Source organism: Colias croceus, chromosome 3 (genome assembly GCF_905220415.1).
Source record: "Colias croceus chromosome 3, ilColCroc2.1".
In the NCBI taxonomy this organism is placed as follows: Eukaryota; Metazoa; Arthropoda; class Insecta; order Lepidoptera; family Pieridae; genus Colias; species Colias croceus.
The window spans coordinates 1,556,715-1,577,935 of record NC_059539.1 but is presented as its reverse complement, the minus strand read 5'-3'; the positions used below and the strand labels follow the sequence as shown (position 1 = coordinate 1,577,935).

The window sequence follows — 21,221 nt, the reverse complement described above, 5'->3', positions numbered from 1 at the left end:
CCTGATTTTCAACTGTCCCTCGAATTCATTAAATTCTATAATTCTATATAATGAAGTAGTTGCCAGAATTATTTATATATATGTAAATATGTTATCAAAATGAATAAACGTATACAATATTTTGTTTTTTTTTTAACAAAAACTATGACATAATCTAAAATAAAGTTAAGTTAATCATAAATAACAATTAAAAATGGGTAATTTTACGCTGTCCCCTGCTTACTCTTACGCGTTTATTAAATAATTTCTTAACTTTTTTGTAAGAAAGGTACCATCTTTTAAGGTTTTATTTGGTCCAGGATAATCAGTTACTGTGATAATAGTTAAAATATAATAACCTTATATATAACAAAAATAAAAGATAAAAAAATAAAAAAGAAAATCAAAAAAGTTGTCCTTCCCGGAACATTCAGTTGTTGACAATTGTCCGATTTTCTAAAAAAAAAAATTACTGTGGTTCAAATAGTTTTGCATTACTGTCAACACCATAGCTACTGCTATGCAACTTATATCAGGTTAGAAGCCGTCAGGGTCAAAAAACTGCTTAGAAGGAGTGCACGCGTGTTTGCAAGCCGCAGGGACAAAATTCTTCATTCAGGTATGTGACCATAATATTTTGGCTTATTTCTATTTATTTATCTTGTAGTATTTAGTTAATTTTGTTTTAAATGTTTTTATATGTAAGTTGATCAAAAGTTTTGATGAATATAAGTGTTGTGGTTATATTTTAAACCGTTTTTATTACTAGGTGTGACTATTTGAGCGGTCACATATCCGCTGAACGAAAAGTCACAATTTGTGATTGTGATTTGTGATGTGATTTTCTTGAGCTATAAAAATATTTTTCTAAGACATTTTTGACTGAGTACGAAACTACGGCAAAAAGTAGATTTCAAAATTAAAATTATTTCCCCATACAAATCGCAACAGCTGATTCATCATTTTGCATGAGGAAGTAAAATTTTTTTTGAGATTTCGATATTGGTCAAAGATATTGTGAAAGATAATCGTGAAACAAAAATCTTAAATTTTTTCACGATTTTTTTCATTGATTTTTTTTTATTTACAGATTAACCTTCGTGTTTGCAGCGTCCACTGAAACAAGATTTTTTATATCCAATATGGTGATTGAGATTATTTAAGGTTAATAATAAACGAATCACGAAGATTGATTATCGACTGATTAATTTGATTAGTGCCAATATAAAACATAAAAAAGACTTCTTATTCTTGAATCTTGATAGTAATTTACCCTTTAGATAAATAATAATAATGTGATGGCTTAAGCCCGAACTGATTGTGATAATTTAGTTTGAAGTTAAGTTAAGTTTATAATTATATTTATTATGTGTGCCTGCGTTTTTTTTTCGCCATGTAAACGCACCCTTTCACTTTTTAGGTATTCGGTTGTGTGACTGTCCCTATATTACGGAGCTGAATTTTTTAAATATTTGAGTAGATTTTACATTTAATGCCCTTCAAATCAGTCTCTTTAATGGAGTACCTATAATACATAAGTGTAATATTTGTTGCCTTTTCTCTAAAAAATTAAGTATCTAACATTTTAAATGTAAAGATAATAATGACAGTGGAAGTACCAGAGTCACAATACTGAATAAGTATACTATTGTTTTTTTTAAATAGCTTAGATCTAAAAGTTGGGAATAGTTAGTGTTTAAAATATAAAAAATAACGATTTTAAGTTAATAAATAAATATCTAAAAATTCTTATATTTTGCACTGTTTTACCAGCTACTGAATATAGTCACACAACTGATATAAAATTGCGAGACTTTCCATTGTGTCCTATTATTTTTACAGTTTTCTCATTTTAAACCCATCATATTATATTTTTTCTTGAAGTATATTGAATTTCCGTTTTAAAGAGACCAAAAAAAGTTTAAAATAGGTATAATACTATAAAAAAAAATTATATTTTTCAAGGAGGACGTACATTTTTGTGAAAATGCCCAAATACAATGTTCTCAAACTTTATGATTCTACTAACGCCATCTGGTGTCAATTGAGTCTGAACTCTGCGTAAGCAAGGCTTTGTGGCTTTATCATAATTATTCGTTCTAGTCTACACAAAAGTCGAGCATAAAAGCGGCACGGCTATACCATCCTTATTTCGATAGATGTCGTGGTAATATAAAAAAATGTAAAATGGTTGTAAAGACAGATCAATAGATGCCGTTAGCTTCACTTTACATCCCGCTATCGAAATTTATTTGTATTTTCATAACTTCATATTATACACGTCTATTATACACGTCTTACTTTTACAGCTTCCCTCATGGCTGGAGGACTGGAGACTCAAGGTCAACGTGGGTAAAACTCAGGCGATTTCCATCGGGCGGGCGCGCATTCTGCCGCCCCCGGTGTCACTCATGGGCGAGAGCGTCGAATGGTCACCGACGGCCAAGTACCTTGGTGTGACCATTGACAAGACGCTCTCGATGCGGCCCCATGTGAAGAACGTAGTTGCCCAGACGCGCGCCGTGCGGAACATACTCCGCCCCATGCTAGCGTCTCACCTGCCTCTCCGTACGAAGCTGTGCATCTACAAGGCGTACGTTCGCACGCGACTCACCTATGCGGCCCCAGCGTGGTTTGCGCTAACCAAAGAGACAGACCGCAAGTCGCTGCGAGCGCAGCAGTCGCTAGCGCTCCGCACCATCTCCGGAGCACCACGCTTCGTACGGAATCAGGTCATCTCCAGGGACCTGCGCATGGAGAGCCTGGACGACTTCGTTCGTCGCCTGAGTTCCTCTATGTTCGCGCGCGCCGACGGAGCGCGATCCCAGCATTTGCAGGGCATCGCGCCATACCATCGGAGACCGCCGGACACAAGAGGCCTACCACGTGACCTAGTCTCCTAGGACACGACCGCTTCCTCGCCGCTGGCTGATGGGCGCCCCCGGCACCTTGCCGGCGGGCTCGACCTCGCTAAGCGGCGGGTGGCTCCACCCACGGACATTCCTCCCTGCAGCAGCTAGCAGATCGCCCGCGATACACGCGGGCTCGATCGCACTGCAGCAGGACACCTCCCGGACACGACACCTTGGACCATTAGGTCCCACCCAGTGCCCCGCCTGTAGTTGCAGGCGGCGTAACCACCACTGAAAGGGGCCGTCGCCCCGAACAGTTACCCCGAGGCCTGTGAAGGCCTGCGTGGATGACCCGATGATGATGATTACTTTTACAAACGCTGTGTGTTTTGGTTTATAATATGACACATTATATTTTTGGAGGTCCTAGGCCTTTGCCTCGGACCGGAATTTAATCAGATATACGTCACTTATGTTACCGTCACCTTTTTTTTAGGGTTCCGTAGCCAAAATGGCAAAAACGGAACCCTTATAGTTTCGTCATGTCCGTCTGTCCGTCTGTCCGTCTGTCCGTCTGTGACAGCCGATTTACTCGGAAACTATAAGTACTACAGTGATGAAATTTGATGGGAATATGTGTTGTATGAACCGCTACAAAAATATGACACTAAATAGTAAAAAAAAGAATTGGGGGTGGGGCCCCCCATACATGTAACTGAGGGATGAAATTTTTTTTTTCGATGTACATACCCGTGTGGGGTATCAATGGAAAGGTCTTTTAAAATGATATAAAGTTTTCTAAAAAACATTTTTCTTAAAGTGAACGGTTTTTGAGATATCAGCTCTCAAAGTCGTAAAAAGTATGTCCCCCCCCCTCTATTTTTATAACTACGGGGTATAAAATTCTAAAAAAAATAGAGGTGATGCATGCTAATTAACTCTTTCAACGATTTTTGGTTTGATCAAAGTATCTCTTATAGTTTTTGAGATAGGTTGATTTAACTGTAATTTATTATATTTGCTGCTACGGAACCCTTTGTGCGCGAGCCCGACTCGCACTTGGCCGGTTTTTTTAGTCATAAGTATTGTTTGAAATTTAATGTAGGTACTGTCTCATTTTTTGGTAATAAATGTGTTTCTATTTCTTATTTCTAATAATTAATATACAGTGCACTGTGCAGAGTGCACGCGAGAGAAGCCTTGGATGGAATTTCTTAATCCGACTATTTGTATGGATTCTGTATCTGGTTTCTTCGCGATTTTTTCACATAATATTCTAGGAATAGCATTTTATGATTAAAATGATTAAGCCATGCCTGAAAGAAGCCGCTTTGGACACACGTTGTCGAGTTGATTATTACTTATTACTAAATATTACACATCCATATATATTTTTTAATAAACTGTCTTTTTTCGTTTTTTGCTCTTACAAATTCTTTCAATTTTTACACGCAAGACAGTGTAGTTATTGTGGGAGAAAAATGAAGATGATAAACCGTGGCAAAGCTACTATTCATTGAGTCTATCTCAGTACCTAACACATTTCAACAAAATTGGTTAGGTTCACATTTATAACGTAGTAGCACAGACTAATAATAATATACTATGTATGTAGTAGTAACAACGTACATGTGAAAAAGCCATTGACAGCATCGGTAACATGAACAACAGCAAAATCTCTTAAATTGTAGGGCTATAAATATGATTGAATCTTTCAAAATAAAACAACAGCTTACAAACAATCAATTTATTACTCAATCTGGGTTATAAACATCATCACTATACTGTTCACAAAATTGTTCCGTATCTTCTTCTTGGCCATAATAAAAACCATTATCGCTATCATCTTTATAACCATCTATAGATTCCTCATCCAAATCCTTTATTCTGGAACAATGGACGAGGTTTGTGCTATCTAGGACTTCTGTTTCTTCGGCTATGACTCTGGCTTTATACTTGGCGTAGGCCGCTCCGTATCTTTTGACGTCCTCATTGAATAGGTCCGGGGGATCGTTGTATATTTTGTCCTCGCCATCATCGCTTGAGAGTTCATCTGAATTACAGGAAAAGTTTATTATGTTTTTTTTCTTAATGCTTAGTCAAAATAAATTAGACCTTCTTTGAACAGTAATTTGGAAAGGAAACTAGAAAACAAATAAAACTAATTATTTTAGGATAAGTAAAAATTGTTTCGATTTTACGCCAGTATTAACAGGCGCAGGTAAACTGTCCATTTTTCGTTATCCCAGCTAGTTAGATTTATCAGAATAATTCATTTTTTCAATATGAAATGTAATATTTTGTAATTTCTCACCATATGGCTTCTGGTGGGCTCACCTTTAGGTTATATTAGGCTTTTTAATATTAAACAAAAGTGAAACATGAATGTTTGTAAAACTAACCTATATCACACTGCTTCATAGCCGCAATCATATCATCTTCATCGATGCTACTTGCTTCTGTATCCGGATAATCATTCCGCCAGTTGTTCTCATCATTGGAGTCATCATCATCATCAGCCTCGTCCGATGATTCATTGTGGTATGTGCCTAGGATGAGGTCTGTTTCGTAGTTCTCGATGCTGCAATATGTATCAAATATCCAACTATAGATGCTTACACAATTACATATTTATCATATTGGCAAAATAGGTAGAAATTGTAGAAAGATAAGGTGATAAAACTAAAACTTTTCAGTCTATTGGATACATGCTTTCAATAAAAAAGCTGTAGCTAGTGAAATACAGGGTTACTGGTAAAACACCAGCAACCTCGCAGGACAAGATAGCTAACATCATACGTAACAACATTCGTTCTACGACTTTTGGCATAACGCAATAAATTATTTTTAAATGATTTTTTAAGCTTTTATTGTACCCTCCTAACATTTGTAAGTCTATGCGCTGGCCGCTGACCCTTTTATTACTTTACTCTTTGGCGCTGACTGTCGCGGATAATCTATACATAAGTATAATAAATCTGTAGAAGGGTCAATTCTGTACATTGAAAATATTGAAAAAATAACTAGCAGGGGGTGTTACTGGATCGATACCAAACCCAAATATGTGATTAAAAAATTTTTTGTCTGTCTGTCTGTCTGTCTGTCTGTCTGTATGTGAAGACATCACGTGAAAACTACCGGTTCGATTTCGATGAAACTTGGTATAATTATACCTTATTATCCTGGGCGTAAAATAGGATACTTTTTATCCTGAAAAAATACGTAGAAAAAAAATTAATCTCAATTTTTCAGTTATCCATAGACGTTGTTCTGTAGTAGGTACCGCGAACACACGTTGCGTATTATTATAGACCTAGCCGTATTTAGGTCCAATAGATATTTATAAGATGTCATTGTCCGAGTTACTCAAAATGGAGAAATAAACCATCCACGCAAAGACCGACATCCGCGCGGACGGAGTCGCGGGCGGAAGCTAGTATTTAATATAAGGTAAACGCAGGTATTAACGACCCCTCTAAGGCGATTTCAAAATCAACCATATTTTTTAAGTATACTGGTTCTTCTAAAGATTTATAATTTCATTTTATATGCTAGTGTTATGTATAAAAAATGTATTTATTGAAGCAAATACATTCTAATAAAGGATTATCTTGTAAAAAATAATTTACAATGTGACTTAGTCGATTGTTGCTATTACCGACCCATAAAAACGGCTGTGAAGCTATTAACGATTTTTATGCAGCTATTCCCGATCGTATGTGAGAGGAAGCCTTTTTCCAGCAATGGAATGTATAGAAGCTAGTGATGATGATGATTACCGATCTTAATAAAATGAAATAAAAATGCAAATATATTCGTATTTTTTATTGTAGTTATTTTTAATAAAACAAATGAGTACTTTTTAGTAATGAACTAAATAATTATAAACTTTTAAATTAATCAACATAATACTATTAATGTACATAATATATTAAATTAAGGATTTCAAACTCTAGGATATTTCGTTATGCTATTTGATTGATTGCTTCGGCGAGTTGTGTTTTACTGAATACTTTTCGCCGGGATCAATATTATCTGTATATACAAACATCTTTATTCTACATTCTGCAAATAAAGCAATTTGAATTTGAATTTGTAGATGAGAAACTAAACAATCTATATTCGATCGGTAATAGCTTCCTATAGTTGCTATTGCCGACCCACATGGGTCGGTAATAAAGTATGTAAGTATAAACCTAAATTGTATTACCGACCCATAAAAAAATGGTTATTTTAATTCATTTGACCATCAGACTATAAAATAGATTATAATTGATTAATGTCATACAAAATATGAAAAAATGCATATTGTTTAAACAAAAAAAAACAATGATTTACTACTGTAACTATTCGATAAGGATCCTCGAAAATATCATAACTTTGTATAAATTGACAACGCTAAAAGACACAACACTAGACAAAAAAGTTTAGTCGCTAATAGATTTTTATGAAGACTCATAGCTTAGATTTAAACTGGTCCATAAAACCACTTGTGTTAGTGTGATATAATAACATAAAAGAAAATAAAACAAAAAGTTACGTTGCTGCCATTGCCGACTTACGGGTCGTTGATACCTGCCACGACTTAAACTGGTGAAGCTAACACCGTCCCATTTTAATTTAAAGTTTTATCGTTTCAAATTACTTTTTATTAATAAAATGTTGTAAGAAATGAAAAGTTGACACTTAAATGCATTGACATTTAGTAATATAAATTAAAGTATAGATGTCATTTGTTTGTACATGTCTTAAAAATATACTCACAGTACTTACCCGAAGGAACAACGGAACAGTACGACACGTCCTGCTTCCACGCTACCCCGCAGCAACTTACGCATTTTAACTCTTTTTTGCTCAGTTACTCACTCTAACGTTAAAGTATACGATGCTCAAGTAATACATTCGTGTATAACTTTGCCTACCTATAGCTAGAATAGTTCTGGAAACGTTTAAATTTCGAATTACTTTTATAGGTCGGTAATACCTTCAGATTTTCGATGGGTCGTTGATAGCTGCGTTTACCCTAGTTCAAGATCAAAGGCGCTAGCGCCGCTCCGCCACTACCTTCCCCCTCTCGTTCGCTTCTTGTTTACGTAATTTTTGGGATTCGCGTAGAGTTTATAATATTCAAACGGAAAATTAAATGAATATCTAGGTATTTATTAAATGGGCATTTTCACAAAAATGTATACCTACCCCCTGATTTTCAACTGTCCCTCGAATTCATTAAATTCTATAATTCTATATAATGAAGTAGTTGCCAGAATTATTTATATATATGTAAATATGTTATCAAAATGAATAAACGTATACAATATTTTGTTTTTTTTTTAACAAAAACTATGACATAATCTAAAATAAAGTTAAGTTAATCATAAATAACAATTAAAAAATGGGTAATTTTACGCTGTCCCCTGCTTACTCTTACGCGTTTATTAAATAATTTCTTAACTTTTTTGTAAGAAAGGTACCATCTTTTATGTTTTATTTGGTCCAGGATAATCAGTTACTGTGATAATAGTTAAAATATAATAACCTTATATATAACAAAAATAAAAGATAAAAAAATAAAAAAGAAAATCAAAAAAGTTGTCCTTCCCGGAACATTCAGTTGTTGACAATTGTCCGATTTTCTAAAAAAAAAAATTACTGTGGTTCAAATAGTTTTGCATTACTGTCAACACCATAGCTACTGCTATGCAACTTATATCAGGTTAGAAGCCGTCAGGGTCAAAAAACTGCTTAGAAGGAGTGCACGCGTGTTTGCAAGCCGCAGGGACAAAATTCTTCATTCAGGTAGGTATGTGACCATAATATTTTGGCTTATTTCTATCTATTTATCTTGTAGTATTTAGTTAATTTTGTTTTAAATGTTTTTATATGTAAGTTGATCAAAAGTTTTGATGAATATAAGTGTTGTGGTTATATTTTAAACCGTTTTTATTACTAGAGGATTATCAAATGTGACTTCCGCTGTGTGACTATTTGAGCGGTCACATATCCGCTGAACGAAAAGTCACAATTTGTGATTGTGATTTGTGATGTGATTTTCTTGAGCTATAAAAATATTTTTCTAAGACATTTTTGACTGAGTACGAAACTACGGCAAAAAGTAGATTTCAAAATTAAAATTATTTCCCCATACAAATCGCAACAGCTGATTCATCATTTTGCATGAGGAAGTAAAATTTTTTTTGAGATTTCGATATTGGTCCTACAGAAATTTTTTTTATTTGAGCACCAGTATCGGCTCCTTTAATATATGTCCCTCGAAAATACCACCCTGTATTATCATGTTCGTATATTTGTACAGGGTTTTATTTTAGTAGTACCAAATTTTGTTTTAGGAATAATATAATACCTAACTTACATCAAAATGCCTCTTACCGGTGCTGAAAAAACTAGGCGTGTAAGTATAACTAGGTACGAAAGATAATCGTGAAACAAAAATCTTAAATTTTTTCACGATATTTTTCATTGATTTTTTTTATTTACAGATTAACCTTCGTGTTTGCAGCGTCCACTGAAACAAGATTTTTTATATCCAATATGGTGATTGAGATTATTTAAGGTTAATAATAAACGAATCACAAAGATTGATTATCGACTGATTAATTTGATTAGTGCCAATATAAAACATAAAAAAGACTTCTTATTCTTGAATCTTGATAGTAATTTACCCTTTAGATAAATAATAATAATGTGATGGCTTTAAAGCCCGAACTGATTGTGATAATTTAGGGCCCTTAGTAGGTGAAAACGGCAAAATGGACTGTTTTCTATGGGCTATAATTGAAAATATTGAAGTTTTTTCACACTGAAATTTCTAATATGTATTACAGAACGTATGTGTGATGGGATGACTGTTTCCAAAACCCGATTGGAAAAATTTTGTTCGATAAAAAAAAATCCTGAAGTTACCTCTAAAATATCATATAAATGCTCATTACAAACGTATTTTACGATAATGATTCGTATAAAATCACAAATACATAGGTATGTACCTTCTCGATGTCTTGACTGTTTTAGATTTAGAAAAAAATAAATATTCTCATTCACTATTTGATAAAAATGTGAATGGCGCTTACGATTTTTAGTTTCGAGCACGTTGATTCCATACTAAACGCGGACCCCCTCACCGCTTACCTCAGGCCCGAATAGCTGAATTTTCGCTGACCGCCTAACCCCCCTTTAGTTTGAAGTTAAGTTTATAATTATATTTATTATGTGTGCCTGCGTTTTTTTTTTCGCCATGTAAACGCACCCTTTCACTTTTTAGGTATTCGGTTGTGTGACTGTCCCTATATTACGGAGCTGAATTTTTTAAATATTTGAGTAGATTTTACATTTAATGCCCTTCAAATCAGTCTCTTTAATGGAGAATAATCTTAGAGAATAATACATAAGTGTAATATTTGTTGCCTTTTCTCTAAAAAAGTATCTAACATTTTAAATGTAAAGATAATAATGACAGTGGAAGTACCAGAGTCACAATACTGAATAAGTATACTATTGTTTTTTTTTAAATAGCTTAGATCTAAAAGTTGGGAATAGTGAGTGTTTAAAATATAAAAATAACGATTTTAAGTTAATGTATAATATATATAATAATAAATGTATAATTATATCTAAAAATTCTTATATTTTGCACTGTTTTACCAGCTACTGAATATAGTCACACAACTGATATAAAATTGCGAGACTTTCCATTGTGTCCTATTATTTTTACAGTTTTCTCATTTTAAACCCATCATATTATATTTTTTCTTGAAGTTTATTGAATTTCCGTTTTAAAGAGACCAAAAAAAGTTTAAAATAGGTATAATACTACAAAAAAAAATTATATTTTTCAAGGAGGGGACGTACATTTTTGTGAAAATGCCCAATTTATACAATGTTCTCAAACTTTATGATTCTACTAACGCCATCTGGTGTCAATTGAGTCTGAACTCTGCGTAAGCAAGGCTTTGTGGCTTTATCATTATATATTTCGTAGTCTACACAAAAGTCGAGCATAAAAGCGGCACGGCTATACCATCCTTATTTCGATAGATGTCGTGGTAAACGTGGCAAACGCACACAAAAGCGGCCCCCAGCTGCACAGCCTTCCGCGCCACTTACTGCAGCACCAGTTACTGCACCGCCTAGTGTACCGCCTGCAGCACCCACCTCTAGGCCAAGCTCTGCGCCGCCCGCCGCGCCGCAACCTACCCAGCGTAGCAAAACGTCCAAGCCCACCGTGGTCGCCGCCCCCGTACGGGGGACGAAGGCGAAGCGAGTATTGCCACTGGACCCCCGATTGACCAAAGTAATCAGCACCCTTAACCAGGTGCTGATAGCCATCCAAGAGCAGCGTGAACCAGTACCGCTGATCTTGGGATGTATCGCGGAGCTTTGCGCCTCTTATGGCTGAGCTCCGTATCGCCTTTTGGAATGCCGACGGGCTCTCAACTCAAAAAACCCGTCTCTTTAAAACATTGCTCTCCCAGCGTCAGGTGGACATCGGCCTGGTAAACGAGACACACCTCAGACCAGCAGACAAGTTGAAGGTTTCCGGATACTATGTCTACCGGGAGGACCACACCTCGCCGATCGGGACTGCTTACAGGGGATTAGCAGTCCTGGTCCGTCGGAACCTCATCCACCAACTGCTGCCAGTACCTCAGTTGCAGTCGTCGTACGCCCTCGGCGTAGAAATCTGCATAGACCGCCAGCCCATCCGTGTGTTCGCCTTTTACAAGCCGCCGCAAAATCGACTGGCAGTGGCTGATGTCCGAACCTTGCTGGACTCGCCACTGCCCACGATCCTCGCTGGCGACTTCAACGCAAAACACACGGCGTGGAACTCCAACACCGTGAGCCCGGACGGTAGACGCCTACTGGACGATGCAGATCGCCACGGCTACGAAGTGCTAGGACCAGAGGTACCAACGCACTACCCGTACTGTGCAGCCCACACTCCGGACGTCATCGACATAGCAGTAGCCCGCGGCCTCGCTGCCGCACCGTCACTTGACGTCCTGGATGACCACCTCATTTCCGACCACCAAGCCGTCCTCCTGACGCTGACAATGACTCCATTGACGACATCGCTGCCTTCTCCAAAGCATCGCCAGGACTGGAGAATCTTCGCCAAACACATGGCCGAACACTCGCCGTCCTTTAGAGTAGAGAGCCCTGCAGACGTCGATCGACTCGCAACGGACCTCAGCGCAGTCATGTCCAATGCGCTTCGAGAGTCCAGACTCGATGCTGCAACTACTCGTAGAAAACCCCAGATTCCTGCCTACATACTAGCGATGTTAGAGGAGAAGAGGAAGCTGCGTAGACTATGGCAAAACCTGCGATGCCCGGCCATGAAGACGCGGCTGAACGCCCTGGCAGCCAAGATATCAGACGCACTGGAAACGGTAGCAGTCGAATCTTGGCACACCGCCATCGAGCGAGCCGGCGATGACTGGTCCGGCATGCACCGCCTTTGCCGCCAGCTCTCCAGGAAGCCCTCTCCGATTAGACCCCTCATGGCCGGTGACGGAACCCCACGTTACCGCGCCGAGGATCGAGCGGAGATTTTCGCAGACTTCCTGGAGAAGCAGTTTACGCCTAATCCGACTGCGAATGTGCAGCACGTAGAGACCATCAAGCGACATGTGATGGACTACTTAGAATTGCCGATACCGCCGACAGAAGATCCCGTCGTGTTCTCCCCTGGTCGAGTCCAAAGGATGATTCGCCGAACTAAACTGCGCAAAGCCCCCGGTCCCGACCGAGTCACCAACGAAGCGCTGCGTCACCTACCCCCGCGAGCCATCGCGACGCTGACGCGGCTCTTCAATGGAATCCTCCGTACCGGGCACTTTCCATCCCCGTGGAAGCTCGGCCGAGTCATCCTGATTCCCAAGCAAGGCAAGAACATCATGCTGCCTGAGAGCTATCGCCCCATCACTCTTCTGTCCTCGACCTCGAAAGTCTTCGAGAAACTACTGTTGCTGCACATTACGCCCCACCTTCAGCCACGCGACGAACAGTTCGGGTTCCGCGCCGAACACTCCACCACTTTACAAGTGACGAGAGTACTGCACCACCTCGCTACCGCCTACAACAAGCGAGAACAATCAGTCGCAGTATTTCTTGATTTGGAGAAGGCGTTCGATCGCGTCTGGCACACCGGACTCATCTACAAGCTGTCCACGTCTACTACTCCGCGTCGAGTAGTTAAGACTGTGGCCACCTTCCTGCAAGACAGGCGTTTTCAAGTGGCGGTTGAAGACGCTTTGTCCACAGAGCGCCCCATCCGAGCCGGTGTGCCCCAGGGAAGCTGCCTGTCGCCCGTCTGCTATAGCAGGTACACGGACGACATTCCAGTCGCTGGCGGAGCTATTTTAGCGTTGTATGCCGACGACGCTGCGTTTATCACCACCTCGCTGAACGCCAAGCACGCATCGGTAAAGATGCAGCGAGCACTGGATGCGCTTCCCTCATGGCTGGAGGACTGGAGACTCAAGGTCAACGTGGGTAAAACTCAGGCGATATCCATCGGGCGGGCGCGCCTTCTGCCGCCCCCGGTGTCTCTCATGGGCGAGAACGTCGAATGGTCACCGACGGCCAAGTACCTTGGTGTGACCATTGACAAGACGCTCTCGATGCGGCCCCATGTGAAGAACGTAGTTGCCCAGACGCGTGCCGTGCGGAACATACTCCGCCCCATGCTAGCATCTCACCTGCCTCTCCGTACGAAGCTGTGCATCTACAAGGCGTACGTTCGCACGCGACTCACCTATGCGGCCCCAGCGTGGTTCGCGTTAACCAAAGAGACAGACCGCAAGTCGCTGCGAGCGCAGCAGTCGCTAGCGCTCCGCACCATCTCCGGAGCACCACGCTTCGTACGGAATCAGGTCATCTCCAGGGACCTGCGCATGGAGAGCCTGGACGACTTCGTTCGTCGCCTGAGTTCCTCTATGTTCGCGCGCGCCGACGGAGCGCGATCCCATCATTTGCAGGGCATCGCGCCATACCATCGGAGACCGCCGGACATAAGAGGCCTACCACGTGACCTAGTCTCCTAGGACACGACCGCTTCCTCGCCGCTGGCTGATGGGCGCCCCCCGGCACCTCGCCGGCGGGCTCGACCTCGCTAAGCGGCGGGTGGCTTCACCCACGGACATTCCTCCCTGCAGCAGCTAGCAGATCGCCCGCGATACACGCGGGCTCGATCGCACTGCAGCAGGACACCTCCCGGACACGACACCTCGGACCACTATAGGTCCCACCCAGTGCCCCGCCTGTAGTTGCAGACGGCGTTGCCACCACTGAAAGGGGCCGTCGCCCCGAACAGTTACCCCGAGGCCTGTGAAGGCCTGCGTGGAAGACCCGATGATTGATTGATTGTCTTACCTTTACAAACGCTGTGTGTTTTGTTTTATAAAATGACACATTTTATTTTTGGAGGTCCTAGGCCTTTGCCTCGGACCGGAATTTAATCAGATATACGTCACTTATGTTACCGTCACCTTTTTTTAGTCATAAGTATTGTCTGAAATTTAATTTTTTATTTTTATTTCTTTATTTATATCAGGCAGCATTGCCCATATATTGTTAGTAACTAGTACTTATTCTAGTGTTAGTAAAACTACATATACTTATTTTTAGATTTTAGAGTTATTAGCCATTTTTTATTGATAAAATTATGTACATTATTGAGAACTTTTAAAATACTATTATCATTTTTATTAATTCTATCCCTAATTGAAAAAATTTTTTTCCTTAATATAGCATAAAAATCATCTACTCTGTATAATACAAACATATGAGATGAACTACAAAAACGTGGCAATCCCATGAACATCCTGAATGCATTATTGTATTGTACTCTAAATGTGTTCATTGTTTTTCGTGTATGCTTCACCCACAAGCTACTTGTATAAAACGACTGACAATAGTTAGTAATTTAATGTAGGTACTGTATCATTTTTTGGTAATAAATGTGTTTCTATTTCTTATTTCTAATAATTAATATACAGTGCACTGTGCAGAGTGCACGCGAGAGAAGCCTTGGATGGAATTTCTTAATCCGACTATTTGTATGGATTCTGTATCTGGTTTCTTCGCGATTTTTTCACATAATATTCTAGGAATAGCATTTTATGATTAAAATGATTAAGCCATGCCTGAAAGAAGCCGCTTTGGACACACGTTGTCGAGTTGATTATTACTAATTACTAAATATTACACATCCATAGATATTTTTTAATAAACTGTCTTTTTTCGTTTTTTGCTCTTACAAATTCTTTCAATTTTTACACGTAGTAAAGGCAAGACAGTGTAGTTATTGTGGGAGAAAAATGAAGATGATAAACCGTGGCAAAGCTACTATTTATTGAGTCTATCTCAGTACCTAACACATTTCAACAAAATTGGTTAGGTTCACATTTATAACGTAGTAGCACAGACTAATAATAATATACTATGTATGTAGTAGTAACAACGTACATGTGAAAAAGCCATTGACAGCATCGGTAACATGAACAACAGCAAAATCTCTTAAATTGTAGGGCTATAAATATGATTGAATCTTTCAAAATAAAACAACAGCTTACAAACAATCAATTTATTACTCAATCTGGGTTATAAACATCATCACTATACTGTTCACAAAATTGTTCCGTATCTTCTTCTTGGCCATAATAAAAACCATTATCGCTATCATCTTTATAACCATCTATAGATTCCTCATCCAAATCCTTTATTCTGGAACAATGGACGAGGTTTTTGCTATCTTGGACTTCTGTTTCTTCGGCTATGACTCTGGCTTTATACTTGGCGTAGGCCGCTCCGTATCTTTTGACGTCCTCATTGAATAGGTCCGGGGGATCGTTGTATATTTTGTCCTCGCCATCATCGCTTGAGAGGTCATCTGAATTACAGGAAAAGTTTATTATGTTTTTTTTCTTAATGCTTAGTCAAAATAAATTAGACCTTCTTTGAACAGTAATTTGGAAAGGAAACTAGAAAACAAATAAAACTAATTATTTTAGGATAAGTAAAAATTGTTTCGATTTTACGCCAGTATTAACAGGCGCAGGTAAACTGTCCATTTTTCGTTATCCCAGCTAGTTAGATTTATCAGAATAATTCATTGTTTCAATATGAAATGTAATATTTTGTAATTTCTCACCATATGGCTTCTGGTGGGCTCACCTTTAGGTTATATTAGGCTTTTTAATATTAAACAAAAGTGAAACATGAATGTTTGTAAAACTAACCTATATCACACCGCTTCATAGCCGCAATCATATCATCTTCATCGATGCTACTTGCTTCTGTATCCGGATAATCATTCCGCCAGTTGTTCTCATCATTGGAGTCATCATCATCATCAGCCTCGTCCGATGATTCATTGTGGTATGTGCCTAGGATGAGGTCTGTTTCGTAGTTCTCGATGCTGCAATATGTATCAAATATCCAACTATAGATGCTTACACAACTACATATTTATCATATTGGCAAAATAGGTAGAAATTGTAGAAAGATAAGGTGATAAAACTAAAACTTTTCAGTCTATTGGATACATGCTTTCAATAAAAAAGCTGTAGCTAGTGAAATACAGGGTTACTGGTAAAACACCAGCAACCTCGCAGGACAAGATAGCTAACATCATACGTAACAACATTCGTTCTACGACTTTTGGCATAACGCAATAAATTATTTTTAAATGATTTTTTAAGCTTTTATTGTACCTACCCTCCTAACATTTGTAAGTCTATGCGCTGGCCGCTGACGCGCTAGCGCCGCTCCGCCCCTACCTTCCCCCTCTCGTTCGCTTCTTGTTTACGTAATTTTTGGGATTCGCGTAGAGTTTATAATATTCAAACGGAAAATTAAATGAATATCTAGGTATTTATTAAATTGGCATTTTCACAAAAATTGATACCTACCTGATTTTCAACTGTCCCTCGAATTCATCTATATTCTATATAATGAAGTAGTTAGTTGCCAGAATTATTTATATATGGGTCATTATACAAAAATGGGGTAACTCAATGTCACCAGCCAATTTATACAAAGTCTTATTATATTTTAATCAAATAACAATCTATTTTAAAACAATAAAGCGTCCTTTATTTGGTCACTCACTTTCACTTCTTTATTTAAAATACAAATTGATGAAAAAACAAAATTAATACTTAAATAATCAGTACTTTGGCATGTCACAACTCCGAAAACCAACAATCAAGTGACTATTTTATAAACATTATCATTGATTAGAGAAAACTTACTAACTCAGGACAATCTTTGATATACATAGTATTATATAGTATAACTTTCATAACGAAATGTTTAACATTTTATTTAAAAAATAAAAATAAACTTTGTCATCGTTTTTATTGGTCAGTCCGTTGTGTGTTTTTTAAATTTGAAATTCTCGCTAAATATCACCAAGTCGAGGTCAAATCCCTGTCTAAATATTAATGTTGGTAATGAAGTTACTTGTGCATCCCATATTTTGATGGTCATCATAACTGTACCAGCGCTAGGGTTGTGTTTGTCCTCTAAATTCGTGCTGCGCCAGTCAACATTTCAGTCCTATGGTGAGTCGTTATTTTATTGTTAAACTGATTTTTATTTTCATTCATACATGGTTAAGTATGAATTGTAAAAATATAGTTTGTTGATATAAGAAATAAGGCAAAAAAACATAATTTGTGATTATAATCTCATATTAAGTCCCTTTTTATCAATCCGCTGGCATCAGTCCTATGTCAGATATCGCGCCAGTGGACTGACGCGACCCCATAGTACTGATGATTCTATCGTTTTTGAGAACTTTTATCTTGATTGCTATTGATATAAGCATTTCTATTTGATATTTCAGTTTAAAACATCATGCGCCACGCTAAAAGAAACTGAATTTGACTAGGGAAGAAACATTTAAAAAAGAGTAGCAAAGAAAAGAGCTATTGAAACAAACTACTAATAATCTTATTTAAAAGATCTTATTTTATTTTAATTATTGATTTTGATGCTTTCAGGGCATAGCTTGTTATATGTATTTATTAGATAAATACGTAAACGTATAATATTGTGAAGTAAAATTACCTCAAAATAACATAAAAGTTAATTATTTTAATAACATTATAAAAATGTCAAAAGGCTCTTATGAAAACTCAGATGAGACTTTCATTCAAGCCTTTGGTTAAAAACCCTGAACCATTTTATGAAAATTAGTACTTTTAACATAAATAATGTTAGATTTTTAGGGCTCCGAACCTCAAAAGGAAAAAACAGAACCCTTATAGGATCACTTTGTTGTCCGTTTGTCTGTTAAGACGTTTTTTTGAAGCGCGTGGAGGTATCAATTTGAAATTTATATTGAATACTCAACATTAAGAACCCTTGGGGCTGTAAAAAAATTAAACTTATAACGAAACGCAATTAAAAGATACCTACATCCGTTAATACTGCAAATTTCCGCAAATTTAAATATTCGCAAGGGAATAAAAAAATACACAGGATGCTTGAAGTGTATACAGTCTTAAAATATGGTAAAAAGCAACGTCTTATAACACAGATAAAGAAAAATTGCTAAAAGTGTAAATTTTAAGTTACAAACATAATAAAAATAGGTTTGTTAGGAGTCCAACTCGCACTTGGCCGTTTTTTTTGTTTCTATTGTTTGTGAATTACTTAAAATATTAAGTAAAACTAAGTCAAAGTAGTAAGTTAAGTAAGAGAGTAAGAATATTCACGTTGCGTTAAATGTCAGAAGGCTGTTTTGAAAATTGAGACATTGTTTTTTCCCAGTATCACAATATATTATCAATTATCATTTTTAAATGTAACTAAGTGATTTAATACTTAAAAGACATGTGCCATTATTAAAACTGAGAGATTTGTAGTAATTTTCATTGAATTTCTTTAAGAATATTACAAAATTGTGTTTTTTATCAGTACTATATTAGCCTTGTCAGTCCCCTGGAGGCCAAATCCAGAAAATTTAAAATATCTCACAATCTACTTAAAAAAGTGGCTGGCCCGATTTGGAACAATATATTCATTAGATTAGCTATCACATACACCCTAATTTGTAATAATCTGATATAAAAAATATAGTAAACAAAATATCCTTAAAAGTTACCCCATTTTTGTATAATCACCCATATGTTATCAAAGTGAATAAACGTATACAATATTTTGTTTTTTTTTTTTAACAAAAACTATGACATAATCTAAAATAAAGTTAAGTTAATCATAAATAACAATTGAAAAATGGGTAATTTTACGCTGTCCCCTGCTTACTCTTACGCGTTTATTAAATAATTTCTTAACTTTTTTGTAAGAAAGGTACCATCTTTTAAGGTTTTATTTGGTCCAGGATAATCAGTTACTGTGATAATAGTTAAAATATAATAACCTTATATATAACAAAAATAAAAGATAAAAAAATAAAAAAGAAAATCAAAAAAGTTGTCCTTCCCGGAACATTCAGTTGTTGACAATTGTCCGATTTTCTAAAAAAAAAATAACTGTGGTTCAAATAGTTTTGCATTAAGTACTGTCAACACCATAGCTACTGCTATGCAACTTATATCAGGTTAGAAGCCGTCAGGGTCAAAAAAACTGCTTAGAAGGAGTGCACGCGTGTTTGCAAGCCGCAGGGACAAAATTCTTCATTCAGGTATGTGACCATAATATTTTGGCTTATTTCTATCTATTTATCTTGTAGTATTTAGTTAATTTTGTTTTAAATGTTTTTATATGTAAGTTGATCAAAAGTTTTGATGAATATAATAAGTGTTGTGGTTATATTTTAAACCGTTTTTATTACTAGAGGATTATCAAATGTGACTTCCGCTGTGTGACTATTTGAGCGGTCACATATCCGCTGAACGAAAAGTCACAATTTGTGATTGTGATTTGTGATGTGATTTTCTTGAGCTATAAAAATATTTTTCTAAGACATTTTTGACTGAGTACGAAACTACGGCAAAAAGTAGATTTCAAAATTAAAATTATTTCCCCATACAAATCGCAACAGCTGATTCATCATTTTGCATGAGGAAGTAAAATTTTTTTTGAGATTTCGATATTGGTCAAAGATATTGTGAAAGATAATCGTGAAACAAAAATCTTAAATTTTTTCACGATTTTTTTCATTGATTTTTTTTATTTACAGATTAACCTTCGTGTTTGCAGCGTCCACTGAAACAAGATTTTTTATATCCAATATGGTGATTGAGATTATTTAAGGTTAATAATAAACGAATCACGAAGATTGATTATCGACTGATTAATTTGATTAGTGCCAATATAAAACATAAAAAAGACTTCTTATTCTTGAATCTTGATAGTAATTTACCCTTTAGATAAATAATAATAATGTGATGGCTTAAGCCCGAACTGATTGTGATAATTTAGTTTGAAGTTAAGTTAAGTTTATAATTATATTTATTATGTGTGCCTGCGTTTTTTTTTCGCCATGTAAACGCACCCTTTCACTTTTTAGGTATTCGGTTGTGTGACTGTCCCTATATTACGGAGCTGAATTTTTTAAATATTTGAGTAGATTTTACATTTAATGCCCTTCAAATCAGTCTCTTTAATGGAGTACCTATAATACATAAGTGTAATATTTGTTGCCTTTTCTCTAAAAAATTAAGTAAGTATCTAACATTTTAAATGTAAAGATAATAATGACAGTGGAAGTACCAGAGTCACAATACTGAATAAGTATACTATTGTTTTTTTTAAATAGCTTAGATCTAAAAGTTGGGAATAGTTAGTGTTTAAAATATAAAAAATAACGATTTTAAGTTAATAAATAAATATCTAAAAATTCTTATATTTTGCACTGTTTTACCAGCTACTGAATATAGTCACACAACTGATATAAAATTGCGAGACTTTCCATTGTGTCCTATTATTTTTACAGTTTTCTCATTTTAAACCCATCATATTATATTTTTTCTTGAAGTATATTGAATTTCCGTTTTAAAGAGACCAAAAAAAGTTTAAAATAGGTATAATACTATAAAAAAAAATTATATTTTTCAAGGAGGGGACGTACATTTTTGTGAAAATGCCCAAATACAATGTTCTCAAACTTTATGATTCTACTAACGCCATCTGGTGTCAATTGAGTCTGAACTCTGCGTAAGCAAGGCTTTGTGGCTTTATCATAATTATTCGTTAGTCTACACAAAAGTCGAGCATAAAAGCGGCACGGCTATACCATCCTTATTTCGATAGATGTCGTGGTAATATAAAAAAATGTAAAATGGTTGTAAAGACAGATCAATAGATGCCGTTAGCTTCACTTTACATCCCGCTATCGAAATTTATTTGTATTTTCATAACTTCATATTATACACGTCTTACTTTTACAAACGCTGT

At 36.7% G+C, this 21,221-nt stretch overlaps 2 protein-coding genes and 1 long non-coding RNA gene across 3 annotated transcripts; 1 reads left to right on the top strand and 2 right to left on the bottom strand.

Moving 5' to 3' along the window:
- Positions 1–4,563: 4,563 nt before the first annotated feature.
- Positions 4,564–5,474, bottom strand: LOC123706480. The gene is made up of 2 exons (XM_045655786.1): positions 5,234–5,474; positions 4,564–4,884 (listed from the first exon to the last, which is right to left on the bottom strand). Exons 1-2 carry the CDS (start codon positions 5,262–5,264, stop codon positions 4,586–4,588), a joined length of 330 nt encoding a protein of 109 aa, XP_045511742.1. The 5' UTR covers positions 5,265–5,474; the 3' UTR covers positions 4,564–4,585.
- A 9,949-nt stretch (positions 5,475–15,423) lies between these two features.
- Positions 15,424–16,552, bottom strand: LOC123706479. Its single transcript, XM_045655785.1, has 2 exons — positions 16,094–16,552; positions 15,424–15,744 (listed from the first exon to the last, which is right to left on the bottom strand). The coding sequence occupies exons 1-2, from the start codon at positions 16,122–16,124 to the stop codon at positions 15,446–15,448; spliced, it is 330 nt and encodes a 109-aa protein (XP_045511741.1). The 5' UTR covers positions 16,125–16,552; the 3' UTR covers positions 15,424–15,445.
- Positions 16,553–19,423: 2,871 nt separating this feature from the next.
- Positions 19,424–20,288, top strand: LOC123706482. The gene is made up of 2 exons (XR_006753403.1): positions 19,424–19,506; positions 20,005–20,288. It is a non-coding gene; the product is annotated as an uncharacterized LOC123706482 (long non-coding RNA).
- The last annotated feature ends 933 nt before the right edge of the window (positions 20,289–21,221 follow it).